This window comes from Sabethes cyaneus, chromosome 1, assembly GCF_943734655.1.
Source record: "Sabethes cyaneus chromosome 1, idSabCyanKW18_F2, whole genome shotgun sequence".
Lineage (NCBI taxonomy): Eukaryota > Metazoa > Arthropoda > Insecta > Diptera > Culicidae > Sabethes > Sabethes cyaneus.
In genome coordinates, this window is record NC_071353.1 from 9,819,195 (window position 1) to 9,845,332 (window position 26,138).

A 26,138-nucleotide genomic window follows, 5' to 3' on the forward strand; every position below is an offset into this window, starting at 1 on the left:
CAGGCGGTTGATCGAACGGGTCGTGAGCGTGAGTACGACCGGCTCTAAAAGTGCCGGCGTTTTATCAATCAGTTCAGCCAGTTAATAAGTACGCCAGTAGTGACAATAATTGCCAGTGAGCTGTGGGATTCTACCATACAAGCATGTTCATTAGTGGCATCAGCAGCAGCAGTGTATGACTAATCGTCCAGTCCAGAAGCGGATAGTGGGCGCTGTTGAACTCAAGGTCGTTGCCGAATTCTACACACGCGCGAAACTCAACAACGCTGGAACAATTATTGCAACTTGATAGGCGGTAATTTTAATGTTCAGTATTTTACTTTAGGTGTTTTCGTTTTGCATAAGTTGGTGTATTGTTCAATCAGAATTAATTTGTAAGTGAAATCTGCATCAGTATTATTCAACAAATTCTATCATGAATTGTGTTTGTTCCGGCTAGGTGATCATTAACGGCCTGTAAGCCACAGGTATGTTGCTCGCTCAATAGTACCTTAAAAAATTTCCACAATCTCTGGGTCAATAGAAATTAAATTCTATAGCACTCAAATGGCCGGCGGCGGTCTTATCAGCGGCTGGCATTGCAAACCCAACGGAAATAGGGCTTACCACAACACACGTTCCATGTGCCAGCCGGGGTGTATTCCGCCCCGGCAATAATACACCTGTGTTTGAACAGTGATCAACTAAAAAGATGTTTGTTTTTCTTTTACACCGCTGACTGACTGTGATGCGACGCATTGCGGCCCCATAGTAAGTGTAGGTCGCTGGCTCGTAAAATCTACTACTGCGAGCCTTGGATTAACTCGTCACGATGCAACGAGTAACTGATTACTAATAGTGAGATAAATCAACAAATTTAACATAATTATGTTATATTTTTAGGATATTTTAACAGTTGTGCTTCAGAGTAAAAAATGATTTGAAACATTTTTTATAAGAATTAATTGCTCATTCGACAAACAAACCCTGTAGAAGATAAACTGCTTACCTTTCGTAACAGTATCCAACTTATCAACTTCGAAATGGCAACAATTTCACAAGGTCTGGAATTCTGCTGATAGTTTACAGTTTCAAAGACGAAATTCTAGACGGTAAATATTAGGTCAGCCATGCCATATGTGTGATCACATCACAACAGCAACAGAGAGAACTGCTTACATCATCTCCGAAGCCGTGAAGCCACACATAATCATTTTCAGAATGAAAATTGTAAATATTGACCCCTTGGGGACACTGCCGGCCGACTGGTGTTGATTTGAATGAGCGCCAATTGCAACGGAAGGCGGCTCGGATCGGAGGACCACTAATTTTCATAATAAGTTTGTGCTTGATCGAATAAGATATTTATTTATTTTATCAGCACTAACTGTGCGTGTGTCGGATTGTTCGAAAAGTCATTTTGATTGGAAGTTTGTTATACTTTAACATTAGCATGAAAGTCGATCGAAAAACGCGAAATTGATTCAATGCCGGAAAGGTGAAGTGTCATTCAACGATCAACTAGGTTCGACGAATGTCTAATAAATGGATAATCTTTAAGGGACTACGTCTTATTGCAAGGTCATTCCAAAAAATCTTAAAATGCGAGCGTCGATAATTTAGCGATTTCCATGTTATTGCCGTTGCACTCATTTTAGGGAGAAGCTAGGCTGACGACAAAACTTGTTCGGAGTTAATGCAAGCTTTGGTCCATCGTTGCTGACGGAAAATCGCAATCACCATCATCAAACGGCCATTTTCAGAGCCACCAAATTATCTCAGAAGGGTTAGGTCAGATTTTCAAAATCATTCAATATGCAAGCCTAATGTAGTCGCACGTCAACCATGCGGTCGTGTCTTGTATACAACTCGTTTGATTTTCACAAATAAAGCCTTTAAAAGAGACAAAACTAACAAAAATGATGCGGCACAAGTGTAAGGTTGGCCGTGAAGATATACCAATTGCAAATCAAACGTAATAACTTTTTGACCAACCCTACATATACACTTCCAAGAAGTGACTTCGGGCTCCATAAAATTGTAAACATAGTGACACTAACGAGTATCGCGCAGGGTGGCAATAAGTGTTACTTTCCAACCGACCGACTGACCAACAGTCAGCTTTCGATTGAGCTAGATTTAATGGAATTTTTTATTACATGGTTCTGCTCAACTAGGTATAGCCTCCGTAAATCGACGATATGTTCTATCTTATCAATATATGTAACACTATTCTACGAACTAGGTGACTCACGGTGGAACAAACGAATGCGATGGTTGTGTTTGATTGAGCTTAAAGATAAAGTAACGCAAACATAAGTTTTAACACAGATAACTCAGAGAAGGGCTCAACCACTTTGAAGCCAAGCACTTTCACAATTAGTTATTTTACGTTTTATAACACTATTCTTAAGAAAATATTCGGAAGTTCTTAAAACTGTGAAAAATTGCTGTGGATAAGCAACCTGTTTTGAATAAACAAATTCGATGAAATGCTTCCATTAATGTTCTATCCAGTTAAATTTCTTGCTTCTAATAATTACTACCGTGACCGCTCCTAGTTCTGCGCATTTTTCTTTATATAAATATTTTTTAACATTGTGCATAACTATGATCATTGCGTTATTTTTTTTTATAAATGTCTGTTGAATATTATTCACAAACGGGCCATAATATTTGAGAACGAAATAATTTAACGTGAAACTAAAAGTATTTTGTATGGCAGAAAACATCGTCGTTAGCACCAACGCTAAGATTGTCCTTCTAGAAAATTAACAAATTTATGATCGAAATTCTTTGCAATGATCAAATTACCCAGCATAATTAAAAAGAATAATTAGTTTTAGTCATGTATTAGGCAAAAAGAGTGATTGCATGCATTGCTTTCGTTAGGAAAATGCGATGCAATAATGCGCAGGTTTAGGCACAGATTTTTTATTCATGCTCCAAATTCTGCGCGGTAATGTATCCTACGAAGAAATCGCGAAAGAATACGCAACCTCACCCAAATGGCTTAGTTATAGGGGCATGAAAATTCAAGTGGAATCTTTAACTTGCATTGATTGCAACCCTGTGCTGTGTCGAGCCTACGAGCGCCAATTCATGAAACCATGTCTTCTATTTTTTTAAGTCTAACCTCATGTCAGAAAGTGGGGAAGTGGTTTCTATATGAATACACAATTTTTAGTATTAGTCTAAAGTGTAATGTTCAGTATGCAGAAAACCCGGATCAATTTGCCCTTCACGTTATCGAGAATAAAATATTTAAAATGAGGCAATCAAAATGATAACAATATTCCTTTGCCATCCGGACAGCGCAAGAAGGCTGGATCATGGATTTAATTATAGTAATGGCTAATGCCGGATTTTTTGGTGTGTATCCAGCGTATAAAGACATAAACAGCATGGCAGGAGTATTTATTTTCACTATTTGGGTGCGCAGAATTAGGAGCAAACATGCGCAGAATTAGGCACGGTGGATAAGTTTATAAAACGAAAAAGATGCTTAATTTTTGGTCGACTTATAATTCCCATATTTGTTTACAAATATTATTGACCGTAGCACTACGCGTCGCTGCTATCCACGTTGTTAATTTAAATCTAGAATACTTAGAACAGCGGAAGAATCATAGAAATGTCTTAGCTGCGCAGCATATGGTACGTTCACGGTATTTGAAACTCCAACTGGTGTTGTTTAATTATCTTTTCAAACGGTATTAGTAGCACTTCTGAGAGGAAACGTAGACTACTAGTCATTCGAGGGCAACTAAGAGTCGTGTACCCTGACAAAAACAGTAGGTGGAGCTTAGAGCACCGACTTTTCAAAATCATATTTTAGCCTGAAAAAATCAAGTAGGATGACGGATCTATTTTTACGTAATCTTTCGAACTTCCGAGTTACATAACGCGAATTTTTAGATTCAATAATATAGAGAAGATGGAATAGGGGTCCCACCTTGTGTTCATCAGTGGACTTGAAATTAAACTTGAAACTAGACATAAAATTGGACTTTAGATTATACTCAAATTGAAGCTTTCTAACGTGAACTTTAAGTTTTATTTGTAATTTGACTTAAAATTGGGCTCGAACGTGAATTTAATGTTGGACTTAAAATTAGACATGGAATCGAACTTGAAATAGGACTTAAAATCAGGGATGAAAAGTCAGTGATTTTGATCAAATCTGTGAGCTATCGCCACGCGCACGGAGTCAATCCACGAAATCCACTTGCTCTTAATCCACTTTTAAAACGGTGTACCGTTAAGGAAACTGTAATATTCAATATAAATGTTCGATATTTAGTTAACTAACTTTTTTTTCATTGATTTTGTTCTAATTTCTGCAATTTTATAAAAGAAATGACATAACTAGAGACCATTCAACGAAAACGGTTTTAACAAAAATCAAGTGGCGAAATTTGGATCCATGGCTAAAAATGGATACCATATTTCGCCACTTTAATTTTGGGGAATTTTTCAAAATTATCCAAAGTTTAAAGTGAAACCGGTATAAAATTAGCTGAAATATTTTACATAGAATCATATTAGTCAAGAATAATTGAATAATGAAACAGTTTGAGTACATTTTTCCCCAATAGTATTTTCGCCTCTCGTTTTCATTTTGTAAAAAAATATACACTTAGTATGAGATGGTATTTTCAAATTGTAATTAATACATGATAAATTAATAACAAGCGAAAGGCAATAATTATTTGTGGTAGTATATGCCCTTAATTTTACCAATTCGTCAAATAATTTTTTAAGTCGACCAAAAATATACAAAAAAAGATTTGGATTCATCAAACTGGCGAAATATGGCTCCTGGCGAAATATGGATCCTCTACCCTAGTATCTGGAAGCCCGCTAGTACAGCTATAGGGGAGTGTCGTCGTGGTTGGGCCACGTTTTGGAATCCACCCATAACTTTCGTTTCAAAAGGAGTTTTGGAAATCTAAATCCATCGTTGCAAAGGTCTAAGAATAAGATATATTTCCGGAAAGTCTTGAACTGATTGCTTGAAAAATAAAAAAGTTATAGGCATTTACGTGAAGACAAAAAATGTTGTCATAGTCGGGCCATGTTGTGCAGGTTGGGCCACCGCAGAAAATCTAAGACATATGTATTGAAATTTTATATAGAGACATGAAAAGAATGAATTCCGTGAACAGCGACTCATATAGGTACAAATACCCTATTTTTAGTTGCATTTTTGCGAAATTTTGGCGATCTTGTAAAATCAATATTGCTACAATCGCCTTTTCCGAAGCGTACAACTACAATGAAAAAAACAACAAAAATCTAGGTTTTTATCGTATTAATTTTGCTTTATTTCGTCAAATTAAACGTGACTGACATTCTCTAGCGATTATTGCGCTTCTGCGCTTAAAATTATGGTGGCCCAACCAAGACCACTCAAGTGGCCCGACCTTTACAAATAGCGCTTTTCTAGTATTTCACCTTAGCCTTCCCAAACACCTTACTGGAGGGGATTTTGTTATAGTCTTCGTGTGCAGCACAACACACTTCTTACATTTTCAAAATTTATTTCGTTAATTGCATTTCATGAATCATTTCTTGAAGAAAAGTTCATTGCGCCTGGAAAACTTTTTTTGTAAGATTTAATCACTGAATTCACTACGGGTGTTTTGAATACACGATTGAAACTCGCAATACTGTGAAAAGTTAGCTATCACAGTAAGAAGTTTTACAATGGTTGTATCATAGATATCATGAGTTACTAAAACTGTAAAATCGTGATGGCCCGACCATAACAGTGGCCCGACGATAACGACAATACCCTACATTAGTTGAATAAGCTACTTTTAAATAAAAATGTTTCTCGTGATATCATAAGGGATTTTGCGGCTGCCTTGCGGGATTGGGATAAGCAATTGCAACGAAATATGTTGGAATAATCCAACTTTCCACGAAGGATAATGGCGGCTGATGGGTACAACTTTCTGAAGGGCGCAGCTCGGTTATGACAGTCAATGCAGGAGTGGTTACTGCGGTTACTATGAAAGCCACTACGGTTGTTTGCTTGTTGGTAAACATTGTTTAGTTTTCGCGGACCAGCCGAAGAGGAATTTAGTTATACGGAAGTGCAGCTTTGTGACTATTCTTTGCTGAAATATTGTCACATTGACCTAATCCTCGCTTCGTGATTGGTTGGAAGATGCTTTACGATGATCTAAGCCCATTCGAATTTGATATCTGTGCTTAGGAAGTAAGTCAAAACAAGTGACAAAGTTTCCTCGTTTCAACAAGATTTCTTAGCACCGCGATTAAACCTAGACCATTTTGATATCCTTGCTAGGGAAATACTCCAAAAATTGTCAGCCCTCTCGTACCAACAAATGTCTTTCGAACGCGGTTAAACCTAGTCCAGTTTGATGTCTGTGTTAGAGAAGTGTGCCAGAAAAATGACTAGTCCATTGTCTCAACAGATTGCAAATTCTTTACTGCGAAACGTGTAACTGGATTTTCGTGAATTGACCCGCTTACGGGAATAAAACAATATTTACGACCAGTAGTTTTGTTTTATTCAGGGTATTGTAAATCTCCCTCTTTTGTTTAGCACTCGATGGTGTCGGCAGAGCTATGAGGTTAGGGCGGGTCTGTAAAGAAACAAAATAGGGATCGGTGAAGCTATGTTCACCCAATAATGAACCCCTAATGGGTGCATCCGGCCACCATTCACACCTTCCGCAAAGGCAGAGGCTCGGATCGCAGAACGGGTCAGACTCACCTTCTCCACCAATCCCGTTGGCTCAGGACACCTCACGGTGGACACTGCTCCGGTTCCCGGGTAACGCGGCTCTTTAGCGGTCGTCCGTGGCCTTCCCCCCACGGGTTCTTCTGGGTGGCTGAAATTATGGATACGGTCCACGACGACCAGTCTAACGTACCTTCGGCACTTTGGCACTCGCGGAGCCTTTATAAACAAAGAACAGACTAACTTATTTCCGTACTTTTGGGTACGTCTTGACTCGCTCACAGTCCACTTCAGAATTAAAAGTCTCGGCGATGGCGTCCTACGGATCTCCTTAAAATTGCGGGAATATTCTTTAGAGCGTCAACTGACATTTGTGCTTATGCTGTGGGGCGAAAAGCTCACAGAGATGCAAACCTGCAGTTGTTGAAAGAGATGGGGGTTGATTGATGAGCGGTAGATTCGATAAAGGATGGGATGGGATCGTGATCAGTGGTTTAGGTTTGTCGTCTCCGACTCTGTTTATACTTGCCTTGCCTCCGCTTCCAGTGATCCGGATTTTAAGATACACCGGTCGGGGTGGCTACTAGGTTAGTGATAGTTCAGTCGATTCCCATCCCATCTCTTGGAATCATTACAAACGTTTAAACCTAGGCGAATTTGATATCTGTGTTGGAAAAGTGCGGTACAGCTGTAATGTTCGGTTATAAATTAAGTTGTATGATTATTATAATAGACCGTTGATTTTTTATTAAAAGATGTGGCTTTTCGGTCTCGGGTTTCTTACGAAAACTTCATTTTACGCTCAGCTGACGTTTCGAAGAACTATGCCTTCATCATCGGAGCAACTATTGTTATAAAACATTACAATTATTTAAACAATCTTCATCATTACGCATATAATTACTTACAACGTTAACAAATGTTTTCTTAGTCAAGTGTTTAAACATGAAAATGTTAATTTTGTTGACCCTGGGGGTCACAAGACGGCGCCCCATGCGCGCTGCTCTGCACACATTCTCTACACGATGTTGTCGGCGTTGGTGTCTTCTCCAACGACCGCAAGCATCACACGCCGAGTAGCCTCGAAACGCGGGCAGTGAAACATGCTCCGCCGTGTCCTCAGCTACCGTACAAACGGGGCGAAAAGGCAACCCTACCCGCCCACGCGTATGGAGATACTTCTTAAAGCATCCATGACCTGACAAAAATCGAGTAAGGAACAAGTTTACCTCACCATGTCTTCTACCAATCCAGGACGACATGTTCTGGATTAGCCTATGGGTCCACCTGCCGTGTTCAGCGTGGTCTCATTTCGCCTGCCACCGCCTAATAGAGTCTAGCCTAACCCTGTCCCGAGCGCCCCTGACGATCCTCTGCCTATGGCACTCGATGTCCTCACTGAGGTATGGCACCGTACCTCAGCACCGACATGGTAACACTGGCCATCAGGTGTCTCTTACTGCTGCTAGATCCATAGCCGTTCGACATAATCTTGGACAGCGCAGTAACCGCTGTTGACGCTTTACCACAAGCATAATCTACGTGGTTGGTACTTCATCGAGGTACCCAGGTACTTCACATTACGTTTGGAGACAATCACTTGTCATCCAACGATCATTTTGGCCTCTAAGGCCGCCTTGCGGTTACTGATCATCACCGCTTCCGTTTTATGGTGGGTCAATCGTAGATTGACGCCAGCCATCCAGCTCTCTGTTATGCTTATAGCGTCTGATGCTAGCATTTCCACCGCTTCTAGAAACTCGCGTTCCACTGTTAGGACGATATCATCGGGGAAGCCTGTGATCTCGCAATCCCAGTGGCCAGTTCGAGCCTCAGTACCCCATCGTACATGGCATTCCAGAGCGTGGGGTCGAGAATCAAGCCCTGTGGAACACCCGCTGTCACTTTGTATTTCTTCGCCCCATCAGCCGTGTCGTACACTAGCGTCCGGTTCTCGAAGTAACTTTTAAGCAACCTGCTTGGATGTTCCGGTACCCTCATCCTATGCAGCGCTAGCGCGATTGCACCCCAGCTGTCACTGCTAAAGGCGTTTTGGACATCGATCGTGACTATGGCACAATACCTGTCACCTCGTCTTTTCTGTCTCATAGGCTTCTCGGCCCTCTCTATGACGGACTTGATGGCGACTACAGTGGACTTCCCCTAAGGGAAACCAAATTGCGTGCTTGCCAACCCGACATCACTCTCCACCACAGGAGTCAGCCTGTTTAGGATTACCCGCTCTAGTAATTTGCCTAACATGTCCAGTAGGCAAATTGGCCTGTACGACGAGGGATCACCAGGTGGTTTCCCCGACTTCGGTAGCAGTACCAATCTTTGGAGTTTCTATTTGTCTGGAAATTCGCATACTTCTAGCCTAGAAGTTCTAGGCAGTTCTGAAGCGTTTCTCTAAACATCGGGATATGCTTGGATCACCGCTTTGAGTGCCTCGTTTGGAATGCCGTCAGGTCCGGGAGCCTTCTTCGTTTTTAAACCCCTGGCAATTACGACGAGTTTCTCATTAGGACCAAAATGAGGATATCATTTGATTGACCGTACGGGGTGGGGGTCACCACACTGGATCGTGTTGCGGGAAAAGCCCTTCCACTATGACTCAGCTTCTGGGAGCAGGTTTGCTGCAGAGTAGATGCACCCGTCATTTTTTTCATCACCACTTGGTAAGCACCACTCCAGGGGTTCAAATCCGCATCGTGGCATAGCTCCCCAAAACAGGATTTCTTGCCACGTCTAACCTCTTTGTTGAGCGCTAACCTGGCCGCTCCAAGCTCGACCCCACGCGCTTCGACATCTGCTTCGATTCGAACCCTCTGCCCTTGCCTTCTCACCCTGTGGCATCTGGAACGGAGCAGAGCGATGGTTTCGCGTCCTAGGCATAATGGTGTCACATGCCCGTACTAGGACGTTGGTCAGCTCACGGGCACTCAGGTTCGAGCGGTTGCTCTCTGCGCTGATTGCTTCAACAAACAGGTCTTTACTTTCCACCTCCTTCCGGTCGACTCCAACCCGCATGACCGTGGCATCCGTCGTTTAATCGTGTACCGTATAGCTTGGGCCACGGTATAATCTAGCGAGACTGAACCAACCGAATGTCACCGAAAGCTGCGCGTTATCTCTCGAAACTGCACTGCCGGAAGAGGGTGAGCTAGATGAAGCCAGGGCTGTTGGAATGCCGTAAAAACAGTTATTAACAACGTAGCGGAGAACGTCTTACGCCGTGTGGCATCAAATCGACGTAACGAATGGTTTGACGAAGAGTGCTAGCAGATATTGGGTGAGAAAGTCAGAATGTGGAGCGATACAAACAGAAACGAAGACAGCAAGTCCGACTCTTCAAGGAGAAGAAGCGCTACCAGGAGGAGAAGGAGTGCGAGGAGAACTCGAGCAGCTGTACCGCTTTCCCGACACACGGAAGTGCTATCAAAGACTCAACGAATCTCGCAAAGGCTTTGTGCCGCGGGCCGAAATGTGCAGAGTTTGCCTGACGACCGTGCGGTGATCGCAAGGTGGAAGAAGCACTACGACGGACACCTGAATGGCGTGCAGGTGGGAGACCGTGATAGCGGAGGAAGTGACCACATTTGTGTAGCAAGCAACGGAGATTTGCCACCCCCATCCAGCGGCTGAAGGACAACAAAGCAGCGGGAAAGAATGGCATTAGAGCGAAACTTATTAATATGGACCTGGACAAGTTGGCCAGCTGTTTGCATCAATTGATTGTCATGATTTGGGATACGGAACGACTACTGGAGGAGTGAAAAGACGGGGCTATTGGCCCTATCTACAAGAAGGGCGATAAGCTGGATTGTGGGAACTACCGATCGATCACTATCATAAATGCCACCTAGAAAATGCTTACCGAGCCATCTTCCTTCGACGATCGTCAATAGCCAATAGATTTGTGGAAAGCCATCAGGCCGTGTTCATAGAGCTTCGGTCTCAAAGGACCAAATCTTCACCCTGCAGCAGATGCTGCAGATGCTGCAGAAAGGCAGCGAATTCCGAGTCCCCACGCATCACCTGTTCGTTGATTTCAAAGCCGCATATGATAGTGTAAACCGACAAAAGCTACAAAAAATTCTAGACGAAAGCAGCTAGACTTATCATGGCTACGATGTATGAGATACAGTGCCGTATGAGGATCTCGGGTCGTCGGACCTATTCGAATCTCCCGGGGGACTTCGATAAGCAATTAGTCTTTCCTGCCTGCTATTCCATATTTCACTGCGACGAGCGAACTTATCTGCTTTGCCGATGACGTGGATGCTGTCAGCAGAACATTAGAGGCGGTAGAAGATCAGTAGTATCAGAATAAAACGCGAAGCAAATAAGATTGGGTTGAAGGTAAATGCATCTAAAACGAGGAATATGCTGGTCGGCGGGACCGAGCGCGGCAGGACCCGCTTAGGTAGCACCGTGGTAATCGACGGGAATGAGTTTAAGGTAGTTGACAAGTTCGTATACCTTGGCTCACTGACAACAGAGGACTACAATACCAGCCGTGAGATTAAAAGGCGTATTATCAGCATAAGTCGGGCCTCCGACGAACTCTACAAACACTTGCGTTCGAACAATCTGAGCCCGCGTGCAATGTGCACACTGTAAAAAACGCTAATTAGATCGATTGTCCTCCACGGGCATGAAACGTGGACACTGTTAGAAAAGGACCTGCGAGTACCCAGAGCTTTCGAATGGCGGGTGCTAAGGTCCATCTTTGGCAGTGTGCAGGATAACGGTGTATGGATTCGAAGAATGACCCACGAACTTCCGCATCTTTAGAATGGCGAACCCTGTGTTTAGAAAGTGGTTAAAGTTGGACGGATACGGTTGCTAGAATGCCGAACAACTATCATACAAAAATGCTTTTTGCGAGCGAGGTACCAAGACCAGGTGGAGCCCGCGGAACTGACCACCAGCCGCCATGGACCGAATTATATGAAGGAATTATGTTATGCAGGCCTTGTCATAAGCCGTAAGGCCAACTAAACAAACAAAGAAAACCTCCGGTATCAATAGTTTCCTTTATTTGGGTCGACGCGTTGAAGATTTTCCGATCGATTGGTGCAAAAATTTTGTTAATCGATCTGGAATCTCGCTAAGTTGTTAGTGCTCAAAGCCTGACCACTTTTCGAGATAGATTTTTTGAAATGATTATACCAGCTACCTTCCAGTAAGACGTAGTATATACTGGGATTTATTAAAAGGAATACGCAGCAGTTTGACGACGGCCTAATTTTTCTCGATTAAGTGAAGCCCTGGCGTGTTGGAATGAGTCTTGTCCTTAGGTGTCATCCGCAAGTTGTTGGCGTCAAATCATTTAATTGTTTCCGGCGATCCGGCCAAAACAGCACGGAACAATTGTGTTGCAGCATATGTCTAGCTTGTTTGTAAAATTTCAGAGGCAGGGCTTAGAAGCTCGCTTAAAAGTGCCAACCAATCAGCTTTTTTAAATGTATGAATAAAATAAGGCAGCAAGTTTAAATCGACCAAGCTTTGATCATAACGCCCTTTTCTCCAGCCAAAATAATTCCTAACATACAAGAGAACAAGCTTCAGTATCGCAGGCATCGCGCACACTGGTTCCGATACTGCAAAGTGTGACAGGCATTTGCTGCCACCGAATAGTAGGTACTTTGTCATCCTGCGCAAAATTAGAAAAAAAATATAGCGAAGCTGGTTACCAATTTGCTTGACTATCGGTGCGGTCGCCTCTCCAAGGCATCCAGTAGCATATCTATTAACACCAATTAGCATCAATTGATAGAATCTACATCGAAACTTCATTGCCGATTGGACCGCCGGGTATCATGTTCCGTGACCGGTAATGTTTTTGATTTATTTTTTTATTTTGACTGTCGATTTCATGTCGCAGCACATTAACTAAAAATAAATTAAATCTTCCTCTTTGGTAGATAGGTACTACCTACCAACTCAGTTCCACGAGTATTAGAAAGTAAAGTAATAACTCAAATCTTGTTGCAATTAACGGTGATGGATATGTCACTCCCCGCTCGGTGTGGTGGTGGGATCGGTTTCCCGGATGGAGTGTGTTTGCTTTGCTGCAAAATTCCCAGACACATGTCTAGGTATGTGCGCCAATCACTGATATTGATGATTGATGAGTGATCCAGACTAGAATTTTATTTTCACTTTTGCCAAAATAACTGGTTAATTTTATGTGTGCAGTTAGTGGTTGCTGAGCTACGCACCGGAAGCGGCTCGGGACGACTGCCATGAGGGCCGGATTGCTGTCATTTGGTTGTAAAAATTATGATTGGCCCACTTAGATTGGTGTGCGAGTTTAGTAGCTCACGTGCGAGAATGTCAGGCGCCCAGTTTGATTGGTTGACAGTGCAGTTAGTAACAGTGTTGACGGCCGGCGGTGCATCGTTATGAAACATGTAAACAAATGCCTGACCGAATGCCACCGCGAAGGACGTGATGTTTGTTGGATTGTCGTTGTCGTTTTCGATTTGGCCTACCGAGCAAACCCAGCCGGCTATGGGTTCTGTCACGGTGGAGTAACAATAATGGGTTATATTGTACTTACTTGCATAAAAACTCGGAAGGAATACTAATGTGTGTTAGTCATGCCGCAACCGGAGCGGTTTCGCCTACACGTGCTATTGCCAAATGGTGACTTATTTTTTTCGGTGGCGATTAACAATTTTATTACGCCAATGACAATAAAATTCAGAGAGTAGGGTATTTTTAATATTGACGGTTCAGTTTACTTCAAAGAGGATAATTGTGTTACTTTTAAGTAATATAAACATTTGACCAACCGACCGTTTGCATGGAAAGGAATATTACCTAATTAATATCAAAGGAATGTTGCTTCTTATGTCAAAGGTTGGCCTGATGGCAGAGCAAACCAAGGCAACAGCAACAAAAGTTCTTCTTAAACCATATACCGTCGGCCGTTTAGAAGTTAACTACTTGTGCTAAAATGCTGTCTGTCTCCTAGTTATCTTGCTACCAAATATCAACCAAAGTTCAACAAGTACGTTTCATTGTTTTGTTAAACGAGCGTTTTTGTTATCTTTGAGCTATTTCATCCCAATTGGTATCATAAAATTGGCCGAAGTATTTCATAACGAAGAACTAGAAATATTAGAAAGAGCAAATACCTTAATCACACGTTTTCGAATGCTCGCTTAAGCAAGTCCTTTGACAACTCCTCTTTTCCAGAGAGTTACAAGAACAATAAACGTTAGTAAAAGTCAGCTTATTGTATGCGTGCAGACGTGTTTTATTTACACTAGATGTAGAACATGGTTGTATCAAGCAATCTTTTGCGATAAGACCGTTTGTTTGTCTGGTCCGGTCGACGTCAGCAGTGGAGTCAACCTACTCTGCCGGTGCGGGGAACTTTGTCCATATTGGCTAATGTTTGCTAACACCATTAGTCACCGCAGCGAACTTTTAACCATACAAGCTGCTCATGATGGTACTCGATGGTGATAGTCATCGTTTGAAGTTTGAATGAATATTTGCTACTAACGAGCGATCGACAGAATTGGTTTCGGAATGCTATTTTAATCTTCCTAGCTTTGCTAGGAGTAGAGTGACTATATACAGAGTGGCGACAAGTCATCCCAAATGTATGCAATGCGGTTTTTCCAAGGTTTTTCTTTCTCTTTCCTGCATACGCGTTGGATAGGTCGTCTGCTCGATTGGAATGACACTGACAGATAATTATCATTCCAATTTTGACATTGTCGCCACTCTGTATACAGTCACTCTAGCTAGGAGTTGCTGAGCTGAATCGATCTAATTTATTAGGCACAACGCACAACAGACATTCATATTCACCGATTATCATAGTTCAAACTGTCCCACATTTGTATAGCAGAAAATGGGGAAAACAACAGAATTTTAGTTGAAAGGCCACAATCTCGATCCAATTAGCCTATTTGATTCGTTGGTTGGGTCAACAGACAGAAGGGCAAATTTTTTATAGGGATGCCTGCATCGTTTCTGGTTGATTTTACAGTCTTGCCAAAAATTTAATCGATGGTAAGTAAATTTCAAATAAAAATATTCGTAGCGTGAAATTACATAAAGTGGCAGACCCTCTCTCGCCAAACTTACCACGCTCCATACTTTATTTCGAGTTTTTAAAGGAATTATATGTGAAAGTACGCATGTTTTTGGTAGGGTATAGATTTTAGACCTTTTACCAGTAGATATACATTCATTTAGACAGATGAAATATATTGGAACTAACGTTTTTACTGAAACAATCTTTCATGCTCTTGCGTCAGTTCGTCATACGGAAACTTTGCTTCGTCATAGTACAAAATAATCTTTCGTCTATCGTGAAAAGAGAGCAATTGTTTACAAAAATTTACATGTATAGACATATATCTAACTCCCTCAAAAAAGTGTAAGTAGCTTGAAGTAGTAGTAACCAGTAGTGGCTCAAAATATTTAGTGCTTACGATGAGGAATCAGCAAATTATCTTCGTCATATTCAAAACAACCAGCAAAATCACAAAAACTCATTTTTAGGAAAGAAATGAAAAATAGTAATTTTTCTACGTTTACTCGTACGACGTAGTAATATGCTACGATGCTCAGTAATATTTTGAATGCATTAAAAGTTATTACGGTGGGCGTCTTAGCAGAATCTCGAATACGAGTTTAGTTAGGAACTTTCCTAACTTAACTTGTATCTTAAATGCAATTCGCGGCAGCAGAGTAAGTTCTAATGCGTCGCTACGACGGAAAAGTAGACGAAAACGTTCAGGGTAGGGAAATGAGAGTCCTATACCCCATTCCACACTTAAGCGTTACCGTTTTATCCATCCGCCTCTGCTAAATTTCTAAAAAATACCACAGAATCGGAAAGCAGTTGCGTCAGATAACAAAAACAGCCCAAGTTATTGATACTGATCAAGACCTCACGTCGAGATCGAAATACTTATTTATCATTAGATAATAACATGCTAGTAGAATTAAAAGGACAGCATTAATTTTTGTTTGCTTTCTTATCTTCTCTCGTATTTTTTGCTAAATGTTTTCTTGACAATTGTAACGATGTTACAAAAACTTTAAGGTAACAAACCCTATAGTCCAGTCCCACACATAACCTTCGCCAAAAGCCTTTCCACGTTACATATAGTTATCTCCGAAAAAAGTTTAGATGAAACCTGGCAAACTTAGGCGAAGCTGAGTCATCGGTCCCGTCGAAAAGTGCTGGACTTGGAAGGCAGATAAGGTTAGGAAAAGAGCCATTCGGATGACAACCACCAAAGAGACGACACGAAAGATTGTAAAGATAAGTTAGAAGTTAGAAGACGAATGTAATAAGTTAGAAGACGAAAAGCGAAGCAAAATAACGGTTGAATAACGTACGAAAGTGAAAACTTGTACCATAAAACAGGGTAAGGAAGTTTGAAAATAATACAGAAATGTTCAGTTGTTGAAATATAGGTGTTAAAGCGAAATTAGATTACCTAAGTATTATCGAGGTGTTACAGTTAAGTATTTTTTGTGATGTTACAAAAACATTTATATTGTTACATAACAGAAATAATGGGATTGTTACATACCAATGGCAATTATGTGACGTTACGATACATTGCTTTAATGTTATCGCAATGTTACATAAACCTTCTCGCAATGTTACATTGTAATGTAACAATGTTATGTAAAAAAGTGGGAAATTTCAACCATCCTGTTACTCCCAGGTTACGTAACTACAATCTCACATCATAACACAGTTATGTAACAATCTGGTTAATGTTATGTAACAATGTTGACCGGGTAGCGACACGAAGCAGAAGACCACCAATGGTAAATGATACATTGCTAAACTGATTATAAGCTTCAATAAAATTATTGTACCAAACCCTACGTAAAAGTGTACACGCAGAAAAAAAATTGCAAATGCAAAAAAATTCTGTATAAATTCAACAAAAAATATTGTAGACTGAACGCTAACCCAGATATTTTTTTGATTCTAACTGTTTGACTTTTTAGTTCAACAATAAGGTTTGTTATTTCAAATAATTGCTAGTCTCTATCAAAAAAAAATGTAGAATCAAAAATAAGTACTTTTGGGTTTATAAACGATCTAGTAGAAGCAAAAGGAGTAGGAATTCAGTTTAAACAAAAATTTTTTTGATTCAAAAATATGATACAAGTTGAACTCAACAACAGGGGATGGTTGTTTCAAACTATCGTCATTTTTCTGCGTGTACTAACACAAGTGTTCATCCATTTGAAGCATCATCGTACACATTCGTGCCATCTGCCGGTGGTCAGGCTCGGTCGGACAGAAACACCCGATTAACCACTTGCTACTAATACCGTATCTGGTACGGTCTATCCAACAACTACCGATCCCTGCCTAGACATCGTAAACACACCGTTTCGAAGGTTAGCGGAGAAGTTGCATGAAGTTAGTTACCTAAAACTAATACTTAGAATTAGCTAACGTAAAACCGAATGGTGAAAGTGAAAGTTTATTGACCAGCTAAACGGTATTTGCCCTCGAAAAGTGTGAGTCCCCGAATGTGCTCTTACTTAGTATAGGATGCCTAGGGAATACTACATTAGCCAATGGTTGCTCTTTCAGCCCCTTTCAAGGATGGTAAATGGTTGGATAATGCGTTCCAGAACCTCGCGGTCTATTTTATACATGCAGCTATAAAATAGATACCACGGAGATGCACAGCCTCTTATTCAGCAACTCCTGCCCAGCAAACATTTTTGTTTGAGAGTCGCTTATTCAACTATTGTATAGCTAAAACTAATGGAACAAGCGCTTGATAAGTTGCTATCCAGGTTTCCATGAGTAATAATGGCGGCTGATGGGTACAATTTTCTGAAGGGCGCAGTTCGGTTTTGACGTTCAATGCAGGAGCGGTTACTGCATTTAAGGCCCAGACACAATATATACGGATTTTACACCCCAACCAACGTCCCTTCGGAAGCCGATGGTAAAAAACTGCCTTTTCGGAGACACACGACCTGCAACAAATTTGGCTAATATCTTTAGCATCTCTTTAACACACAAATGTAATAAAATTGCATTTTTCTCAATGTCATGTTCGTGGCATATTAGCCAATTTTGCATTTGTGGGCAGAACATACCACGTCGAGAAAATGTTCTTTTAAGGACGAAACATAATGTTCATGAAGATTTGAGGAATTTTCGCTCATTGATTTTAATTCTATTTAATTTGATTGATTCTAATTGTTCGCTTCTTATCAAATAATTTTAACCGATCACCACTCGCGCTTCTGTTCGCTTGTTGCTGCTGGTTAAGTCGGACGTCTAGGAAGGTACCAAAGCCGCCAACAAATATTCCAGCTCCAAGTAAATGTATTCGATCAAGTGTCAAAATACATAAAACCATGGATTTAATAAAATGAAATAGTTTTAGTAACATCTTTTGCATCTTCATATGAGAATTTGTTCGTACTTCGAAGAACGGTTTTCGGTAATTGATGGAACCTAGGAAACTTGGAACTTAGGGCTTTTCACTCGGTTTTATTTAACAACACAAATTTATCCATCACCAATGCTACAGTAATAATACGTAACGTAATTTTTCTTTGGCAGCACTCACGGCTCACAAAACGGCTCACTGGTAACTCTGCTCTTTTGTTCAGACTGAAATTGAAATGCTCTATTTTATGTTACGTACATGGTAGAATGAAGGACCATGAAAAATAGGTGTGGCCGATTCTTGTCGCTTGCTCTGGGACATAACTCGAGGTAAGCCGGCGAACATCATTATTCAAATTCAAACGCTAGCTGAGCTACTGCCAACATCGTTTGCCAGGGCAAACTAAAGTCACGCTCGACTCGTGCACGTTGCCAGTTCCCGGTCGGTCGTGTTTATCGGCTGCTGAGGAAAGAAAGGTATGCTGAGCGTGTGTTGGAGCTGGAGCACTCGTTTCGCTGCCGTGATGAAATATCTGGCTGCTGAAGTTCTGGAATTGGCAGGAAATATGCTGCACGCGACAACAAAATGACCAGAAGCATCCCACGTCACTTGCAGCTGGTCACTTGGAGTGGTATTTCATCGTGGTTCAGGACCATGCTATGTATACAATGTTACTACTTTGATACACGTTACGTATGTAGCTTGTATAGATGAAGAATCGTATTATTTCGTGACTGCTGGTAATTCCGCGCACTTAAGGCGCAGACAATGTTATGATCTGTGTAAATCCGCGCACTAATTCATGACTTGATTATAATTCCGCTTAGACGCGTATATAATTGCGCGCACTATATTTCTATCGTAATAATCACATACACAAAGTCTAGAAAAAGTCCATACGCAAAATTAGTCTAAAATTGAAACGAGTACATTTTAGGTCCGGATGTCTGGTAGAAACTGGGACCATAGACAAACAGACTTAGCAACTCAGACAAGCATGTACATAATATCTTGGAGCATAATAAGAAAGCGTACTAATAATAACACATGGCAACAACTAAATAAGAAATGGGCTGCATTCATTTATTATTTATTTATTTATTAATTTTCTATCCATCCGACCTAATAGGTCTACATGGAGCAATGGTTGGATGGGGAAAAGCCAAGCTGAGGCCATCCTCACGTAGGCATAAAAACCCCATCATCTTCACAAAAATACATAATTACAATTCCCATCACATACCAAATAATAAATAAACATTAATTCATTAAAAACATTAATTAATTAACATCATCAACGTTAATAGATTAAAACTGCATAGAAGCCGGGAAATGGCTCAAGCTAAAATGTTTGGATACATTTACTTGGAGCCTCTAGGCAGTAGATACATTACACGATCGCTTCATTCTAAAATTAGCTTAGTGATAATAATTAGATTGATCACTAAGATTTGCTTCTTTATTTTTCTGTCACACATATTTACAATTGTTGAAAAGGTATTAAACGCGTTCAGCGTAACTCGATAGTTTAGAGTTTTATTCTCGTTTGTGATCCTGAAATTATGCCATTTCACATTGGTCCAAAACTAAAAAACGTGCGCACTTGAATTTTGAGTGGAAAAAGTGTTTGTGAAACCTTTGCAAGTGTTGCTTAAAATTGATAGCTCTATCCTTTGGTGGAATTCAACTTTTGATTAATCCCCCTAAAAGTAAAATAAAAAATATATTTTTCGTCATTTTCCATATTACACATTGATGTGTTCTGCAAAGTTTTAGAGCATATTATTATAAGAAATTATGCTGAAGACAGTAACCTTCTATCTCTTCTGCGAAGATAGAAAAATCTGAAGATTGAAAAAATCGTTAAACTCAAAAGTTACTCTGTTTTAGCCCTTTTTGTAGTTGCTGTATGACTTTTCCAAGTTCTACAAAGTTGTACAAATAGTTAAAATACACAACTATGTTAAATATAGTATATCTCTATCTTTGCTTGTTTAGGAGCTGTAGAACTTTTAATATAAAAAAATGCAATTTCGACCCCGATTTACTCAACTAGTATGTATCGGCAGACGGTTACGAATGAAACCTTCTGGATTTTATAGCATTTTTCATATATATTCATCTGGTTCATCTGATTACTTACAATTACTTTTACTTAGCTGCCGGCTGCCGATAGTCGACCAATTCGGGGTCAAAATTGGGGTATTTTTTATATTAAAAGTTCTACAGCTCATAAACAAGCAACGATAGAGTTATACTATTTAACAAAATTGTGTATTTTTACTATTTGTACAACTTTATAGAGCATGGAAAAATTATACAACAACTACAAAAAGAGCTAAAATAGAAAAATTGATTTTAACGATTCATATATAAGAAATAGGATTTTTCTATCTTTACTGAAGAGATAGAAGATTACTGTCTTCAGCAATTTTTTTTATAATAATAGGCTCTTAAACTTCGCAGAACACATCAATGTGTTATATTGAAACTGAAGAAAAATGAGTTTTTTATTTCACTTGTAGGGGGATTAATCAAAAGTTGAATTCCACCAAACGATAGATCTTTTAATCTCAAAAAACTCTTGCAAAGGTTCTACAAACCTAAAACCAACATTTCCTACTCAAAACTCTAGTGCGCACGTTTTGGTTCACTAGTTTTGGATCTCTGTGCATTTGATGCTTTTCATTCCGTAAGGTACTGACCGGAATCCTGAACATTTTCGAAGATTTCCGTACTAAACAACCTTATTTGACTTTTGTCAACGTGTCTACAAAGTTTTCTGAAGAGTAATGCACACTAATTTACCTGCTCTTAATTCCGCTCACAACAAATCTTAAACAAAACAAATAGAAAAATGAGTTATTCATAACTATTCCCATAAAACAGTTAAATGTACATCTATGTACCTGTGTAGCACAAATTCATAATAAAAAATACTTTTTGGAGCGAAAAAAACCTTCCAATAATTTAGACCGCCGCTTAGAATAATTGTTAAGAAAACATTCGGAAATCACGTTTTGGTCAGCGTGCAATGAAATAGCCTTTTGTTTGGCCAGACTAACGAAGCAAAAGTTGTCAGTTTTTAACAAAAACAATAAAGGAACATGGTATACCATGATAGTATACTTATTAATGATATTTTAGTGAAATTTACTGTTGAAAAATTGTTTTTTTAGGATGAGAGCGAGGAATAATGTGCTGCGCGGAATTACCCGCAGGCACGGTATACATGGATACATCCTACTGTCACCACTACAAAGAAACTTACGTGGTCCTACGTCACCTATGCGGTCGTATCTTGTGCACAACCCCTCTGATTTTTTTATGTGTGGACTCATCACTGCGACCAGTACGTTGATCTATTGTGATATCGCAAGGGTTTTTGCTGTATGACCCCCACTTCGTTTCTTTTAACTGAGCGATATGCTTTCTAATATTATGCGTGCTTGTGTGTAATGCGGATTTTACCCTTCCTTCAAAGCTTGCTCTACTTTACTTACTCGTTCCTGAGAGGCGTGAGAAAAAAAACCATGCTATGGCCTGATTTTACTATGATTCGAACCCACGACCACTCGCTTGTGCTAATCTTCTCTGTATCGTTCCAATATTAGTAACTATATGTCCAGTCGAAGCAAGGACATGTAGAGGGTTAAGAGACTTATGAAGGAAAACAGTATTTAAATAAATTGTGATTTCATATATTCCCAAAACAACTCGAACGGAGACTATCCGTTTTCTCGGACAAGGAACATTTCCACCAATGCTTTGGTGGAAAACTCCGTGGCAAAGACGGAAAAGCTGTGTCAATCTTTGTCAATTCCTAATACTGTAGCGATAAAAATTTTACGATAGCACTTTTTTGTTGTTCCTGAGTTGAGTTATGGTTGAAAAACTACCGATTAACGACTGCACATGGTCGTTAGATAAGATAAGATAATTCGTGATGTATGCGTAGAAAATTGACAACACGAAATTTCAAAATACCGCTCCGTAGTCAAGTACCCCTTATTGTGCATAAAATATATCTAAATATGATTTCGAAAAACATGTATTCTAATTTGGTTAAGAAAACTTGAGCGAGCACGTTAGATTTTTCGGAAAATTGTAGTAGCTCGCTTTAGGATTTAAGCTATGGAAAAGAGGATAATGGCGTGGAAATGGACTTAATTTTTAGTGTACATATAACATATTTATGAATTATGATAGACTGGGCAATTTCAATTGCTACCCATTCTAAATATGCTATGCTCGATGTCCACAATTATATTTGTCATTGTTATTGTGGAGTAAAAATTTACAATTGATGATAAAAATATTTATCAATTCAGGCAGGTGTTCATTCACAGGACAATATACTGACTGATAAGATTGCGATAATGCAGACGAGTAGTGATTTATGTTCCTATCATTTTGTTGTACAAGTATTATTTTTACCAGAAGAGACTATTGGACAAGTTATCGATTGTTTGAAACATGATAAGAGCTAATTCATTCATAGGAATGAAAAATAACAATCACACTTCGCTATGTGGATGTTCTGCCTCATTACCAGACGCACATTATTATTATCCGTACAATCCCACAATTCGATTGCACCTCCTAGAGCAGTTAAACAATATCTAATTCAAGGCTATGTTCGAATCAGCTCAAACTAATTTGTTACAATCGCGTATGGTACTGAATGTAACATGATAATAGCTACAGCCACGGTGCACGCAGTTGATTGACACCTGATGACTCGCCGGCGGCGGCAACCATTTGCGTGACTCAGTCATTCTTCCACCAGTCAACATCACCGATGTGACTTGACTTCCCAGTTCCGCTTTTCCACCCGCTTTTCCTTCCCGCAAACGCAAACCATTCCAGCCGGGCGGAAAGAGAAATTCATTCCCGACTGGGTCAGTCGTAGTCCCGTGTATCAGCTGATATCATCGGCCCCTCGTGACTGTGAAGGGTGCCGGCAATTACGACAAATGTGTTTACATTAGTTGCGCCCACACCTGCTCGGTTGATTTATACGATAATCTCCTTTACAGCGGTTCGATATCGATTTGTACCGCGGTCTGCCACCGAGCTAGTCAACTTAAAACGGAACAATCAAACGGCCACTAACCGAAATGGCTCCGAACAATACCAGTGCGGTAGCGCCCCCAACCGACATCTGCCAGTTGGACTCGGAACGACAGCGGCGCCCCACTAACAGCAATCTAGTCAACAAAAGCGATGGGAACAACAACCAAATACAGTCCAAACATCCCACTGCGGAACCACTCGAATTTCAACCGGAAATCCGCTGGCCAGATTTCTTCGCACAGCTGTTTCTGCATTTAGGATTCCTGATGGGCGTCTGGCAGCTGGTAACACTGCAAACGAAATTCTACACCGTCGTGTGGAGTAAGTATTTCAACGCGATATCAAGCCTATCAATTGTAATGAGCTCTTATTTCTCGTTCCCAAATTCTAGCACTGCTGCTGATATGGGGTTCCGGTTTCGGAATTACTGCCGGCGCTCATCGCCTTTGGTCTCATAAATCGTACAAAGCCAAATGGCCCCTACGCCTAGTACTGATGTTCCTATTCACCATTTGCGGACAGGTACGTTAACCAAAACGCCTGCCGTTAGACTACAACACACACAAACATTCACCACTGCGCTTTCTTCCTGTTTGTTACAGCGTGATGCCTACACATGGGCTCACGATCACCGGGTGCACCACAAGTATTCGGAAACGGACTCCGACCCGCACAACGCGAAGCGAGGATTTTTCTTTGCCCATGTCGGTTGGGTATTCCTTACTCCCCATCCGGATGTAGTTGCCAAGCGAAAGATCATCGACATGAGCGATTTGGAAGCTGATCCAATTGTGATGTGGCAAAAGAAGTGAGTTATGATGGTAGAATAATGTTCAAAATTAACCCCTTCAACTCTGGTTCAACGTTTCAGATACTACCTGCCACTGTTCGTCCTGTTGGTAATCGGTTTCCCGGTGCTAGTGCCATATTACTACTGGGGCGAAAGCTTGTGGGTGTCTTTTTGGGTGTGCTTTACGATGCGATTTACCACCACGCTCAATATTGCCTTCTTCGTGAATAGTGTGGCTCACATGTTCGGCAATCGACCTTACGATAAGTATGAGTTTTCCGGAGCTAATTTTTCTCGGAAGATTTCACCCGTCTATCGTTTTTTTTTTTTTTGTTATAGGAACATTAGCCCGGTGGAGAATTTGTCGGTTTCGATCGCTGCCATGGGCGAAGGATGGCACAACTATCACCACGTGTTTCCGTGGGATTACAAAACAGGCGAACTGAAGGGTTACATGTTTAATGTAACCACCGGTTTCATCGATGCATTCGCCCGAATTGGGTGGGCTTATGAACGTGAGCAGCAAACCGCAGGACGATTGGAGGTTTGATTTTTTAGCTACAGTCCGATTTGTTTTTCTTTATAGGAAAGTCCGTTTCGCCGGAGATTATCGAACGACGAGCGGCGAAGTACGGCGATGGGACACGCTTTCTAAGTGACGAATTTGCACACAAGGATGCGGTTTGGGGCTTCGGCGATAAGGATATCCTACCGGAGGATCTCGATGACATTATAAAACGACAGGAGTAACGTGACAGTGATAGATAGATAAGTGACGGATTAGTGTTTTTCAAACATTTTTACCATTGATAATTGGCTTTAGAAGTGAGAGACGAAGAAACTATAATATTTGTTAAGCGCTTTGATTTTTAGTACTAGACAGAGAAGCGCACATTGTCAATAACATTTATTGGTGTTCAGAGGCGTTTACACACTTTTTCATTGAGTTAAAAACTAACGCTTCCATTGAGTATTTGTTACTTGGATTAGTTGCTATTCCATCATTGTCGGCGTTTAATTACATTGAGAGATAGCATCATAATTTGCAGATAAGTTAAACGAACATTTTACAGTTACAATAAAAACGCAACAAATTATTGCCATTCAGTACCCGGCACTTAGTTATTTGAAGAATCCGAACTGCAAAAACTCGCTTCTTAACTTTGATTACTTTCATAAATCACAGGAGAGTTTGGTTTGGTCTTTCGACAACATTATTTACTTTCTTCGCATCACTTGAAGATACTTTTGGTGCTTTTCTGAGAAGTAAAAAAAGAAAATAATATTTCAAAAATTGATCCTATGAGAGCAGTACCGCCCCGCACAGATTTCAGGGAAATCCAAAGAATCTTAACTAGCATCACTTGGTATGCAGTTTTGGGCAAGGAAGGCTATTTTCAAGAAATTCTCGAAATATAGAATATTACTACTCCATAACCACTACCAGTCGATTTTTTCTGCTGAAACAGTATATCAACGGCGAAGGCAATCTACGCCAGACTAAAAACGAAGGATAGGGTTACCAATCAACGCGTCGTCATTACACGGACTGTCATTACAGTCCACAAAGCAATAGCAGTGTCGTAGTGAATAGACTTGTGGGACCCAATTGAAGAGTTAAATGCAAGAGTTTTTCCCACTAGTGCCTGCAGCTACCGTTTAAATCCATCCAGACCCACGACTAGGGAGGCGGTCCCGGATGGTGCTTCCGGGACCGGGGATAACGAATGGCAGGTGGTTAGGCGTAAACCGCCTAAACCGCCGAGGCCGAAACCGAGCGAGGCTGCGGCTGCAAAGCCAAAGCCAAGGCGCGTCCATAAGGGCGACGCCTTAGTAGTGAAGCTGACAGGTGAGCTGTCGTACGCCGATCTACTGCGTAAGGTTCGAGTGGACCTCAAGTTGCAGGAGCTTGGGGCCAACGTAGTAAAGACCCGCCGAACCCAGGCAGGGGATATGCTTTTCGAACTCAAAAAGGACCCAACGGTCCAGAGTTCGAATTACCAGAAACTGGTAGAGCAGTCCCTGGGCGAAGCGGGCCAGGTAAAGGCGCTGTCGCAGCGTGTTCTGGTCGAGTGCAAAAACCTCGACGAGATTACGTCGACAGTGGACCTGAGTGCTGCTCTGCGGGATCAACTTAAGGTTGATGTGGCACCCGCAG

General features: G+C 40.8%; 1 protein-coding gene across 2 annotated transcripts; it reads left to right on the forward strand.

The window, feature by feature from the left end:
* Positions 1-25,083, forward strand: LOC128738688 (acyl-CoA Delta-9 desaturase). 2 transcript variants are annotated; one of them, XM_053834011.1, is made up of 7 exons: positions 1-295; positions 23,154-23,511; positions 23,582-23,712; positions 23,793-23,998; positions 24,062-24,247; positions 24,320-24,495; positions 24,567-25,083. In XM_053834011.1, exons 2-7 carry the CDS (start codon positions 23,235-23,237, stop codon positions 24,728-24,730), a joined length of 1,140 nt encoding a protein of 379 aa, XP_053689986.1. In that variant the 5' UTR covers positions 1-295; positions 23,154-23,234; the 3' UTR covers positions 24,731-25,083. The 2 variants fall into 2 exon arrangements, with proteins under 2 accessions (XP_053689986.1, XP_053689994.1); XM_053834019.1 differs by lacking the exon at positions 1-295 and adding an exon at positions 402-467.
* Positions 25,084-26,138: the final 1,055 nt, after the last annotated feature.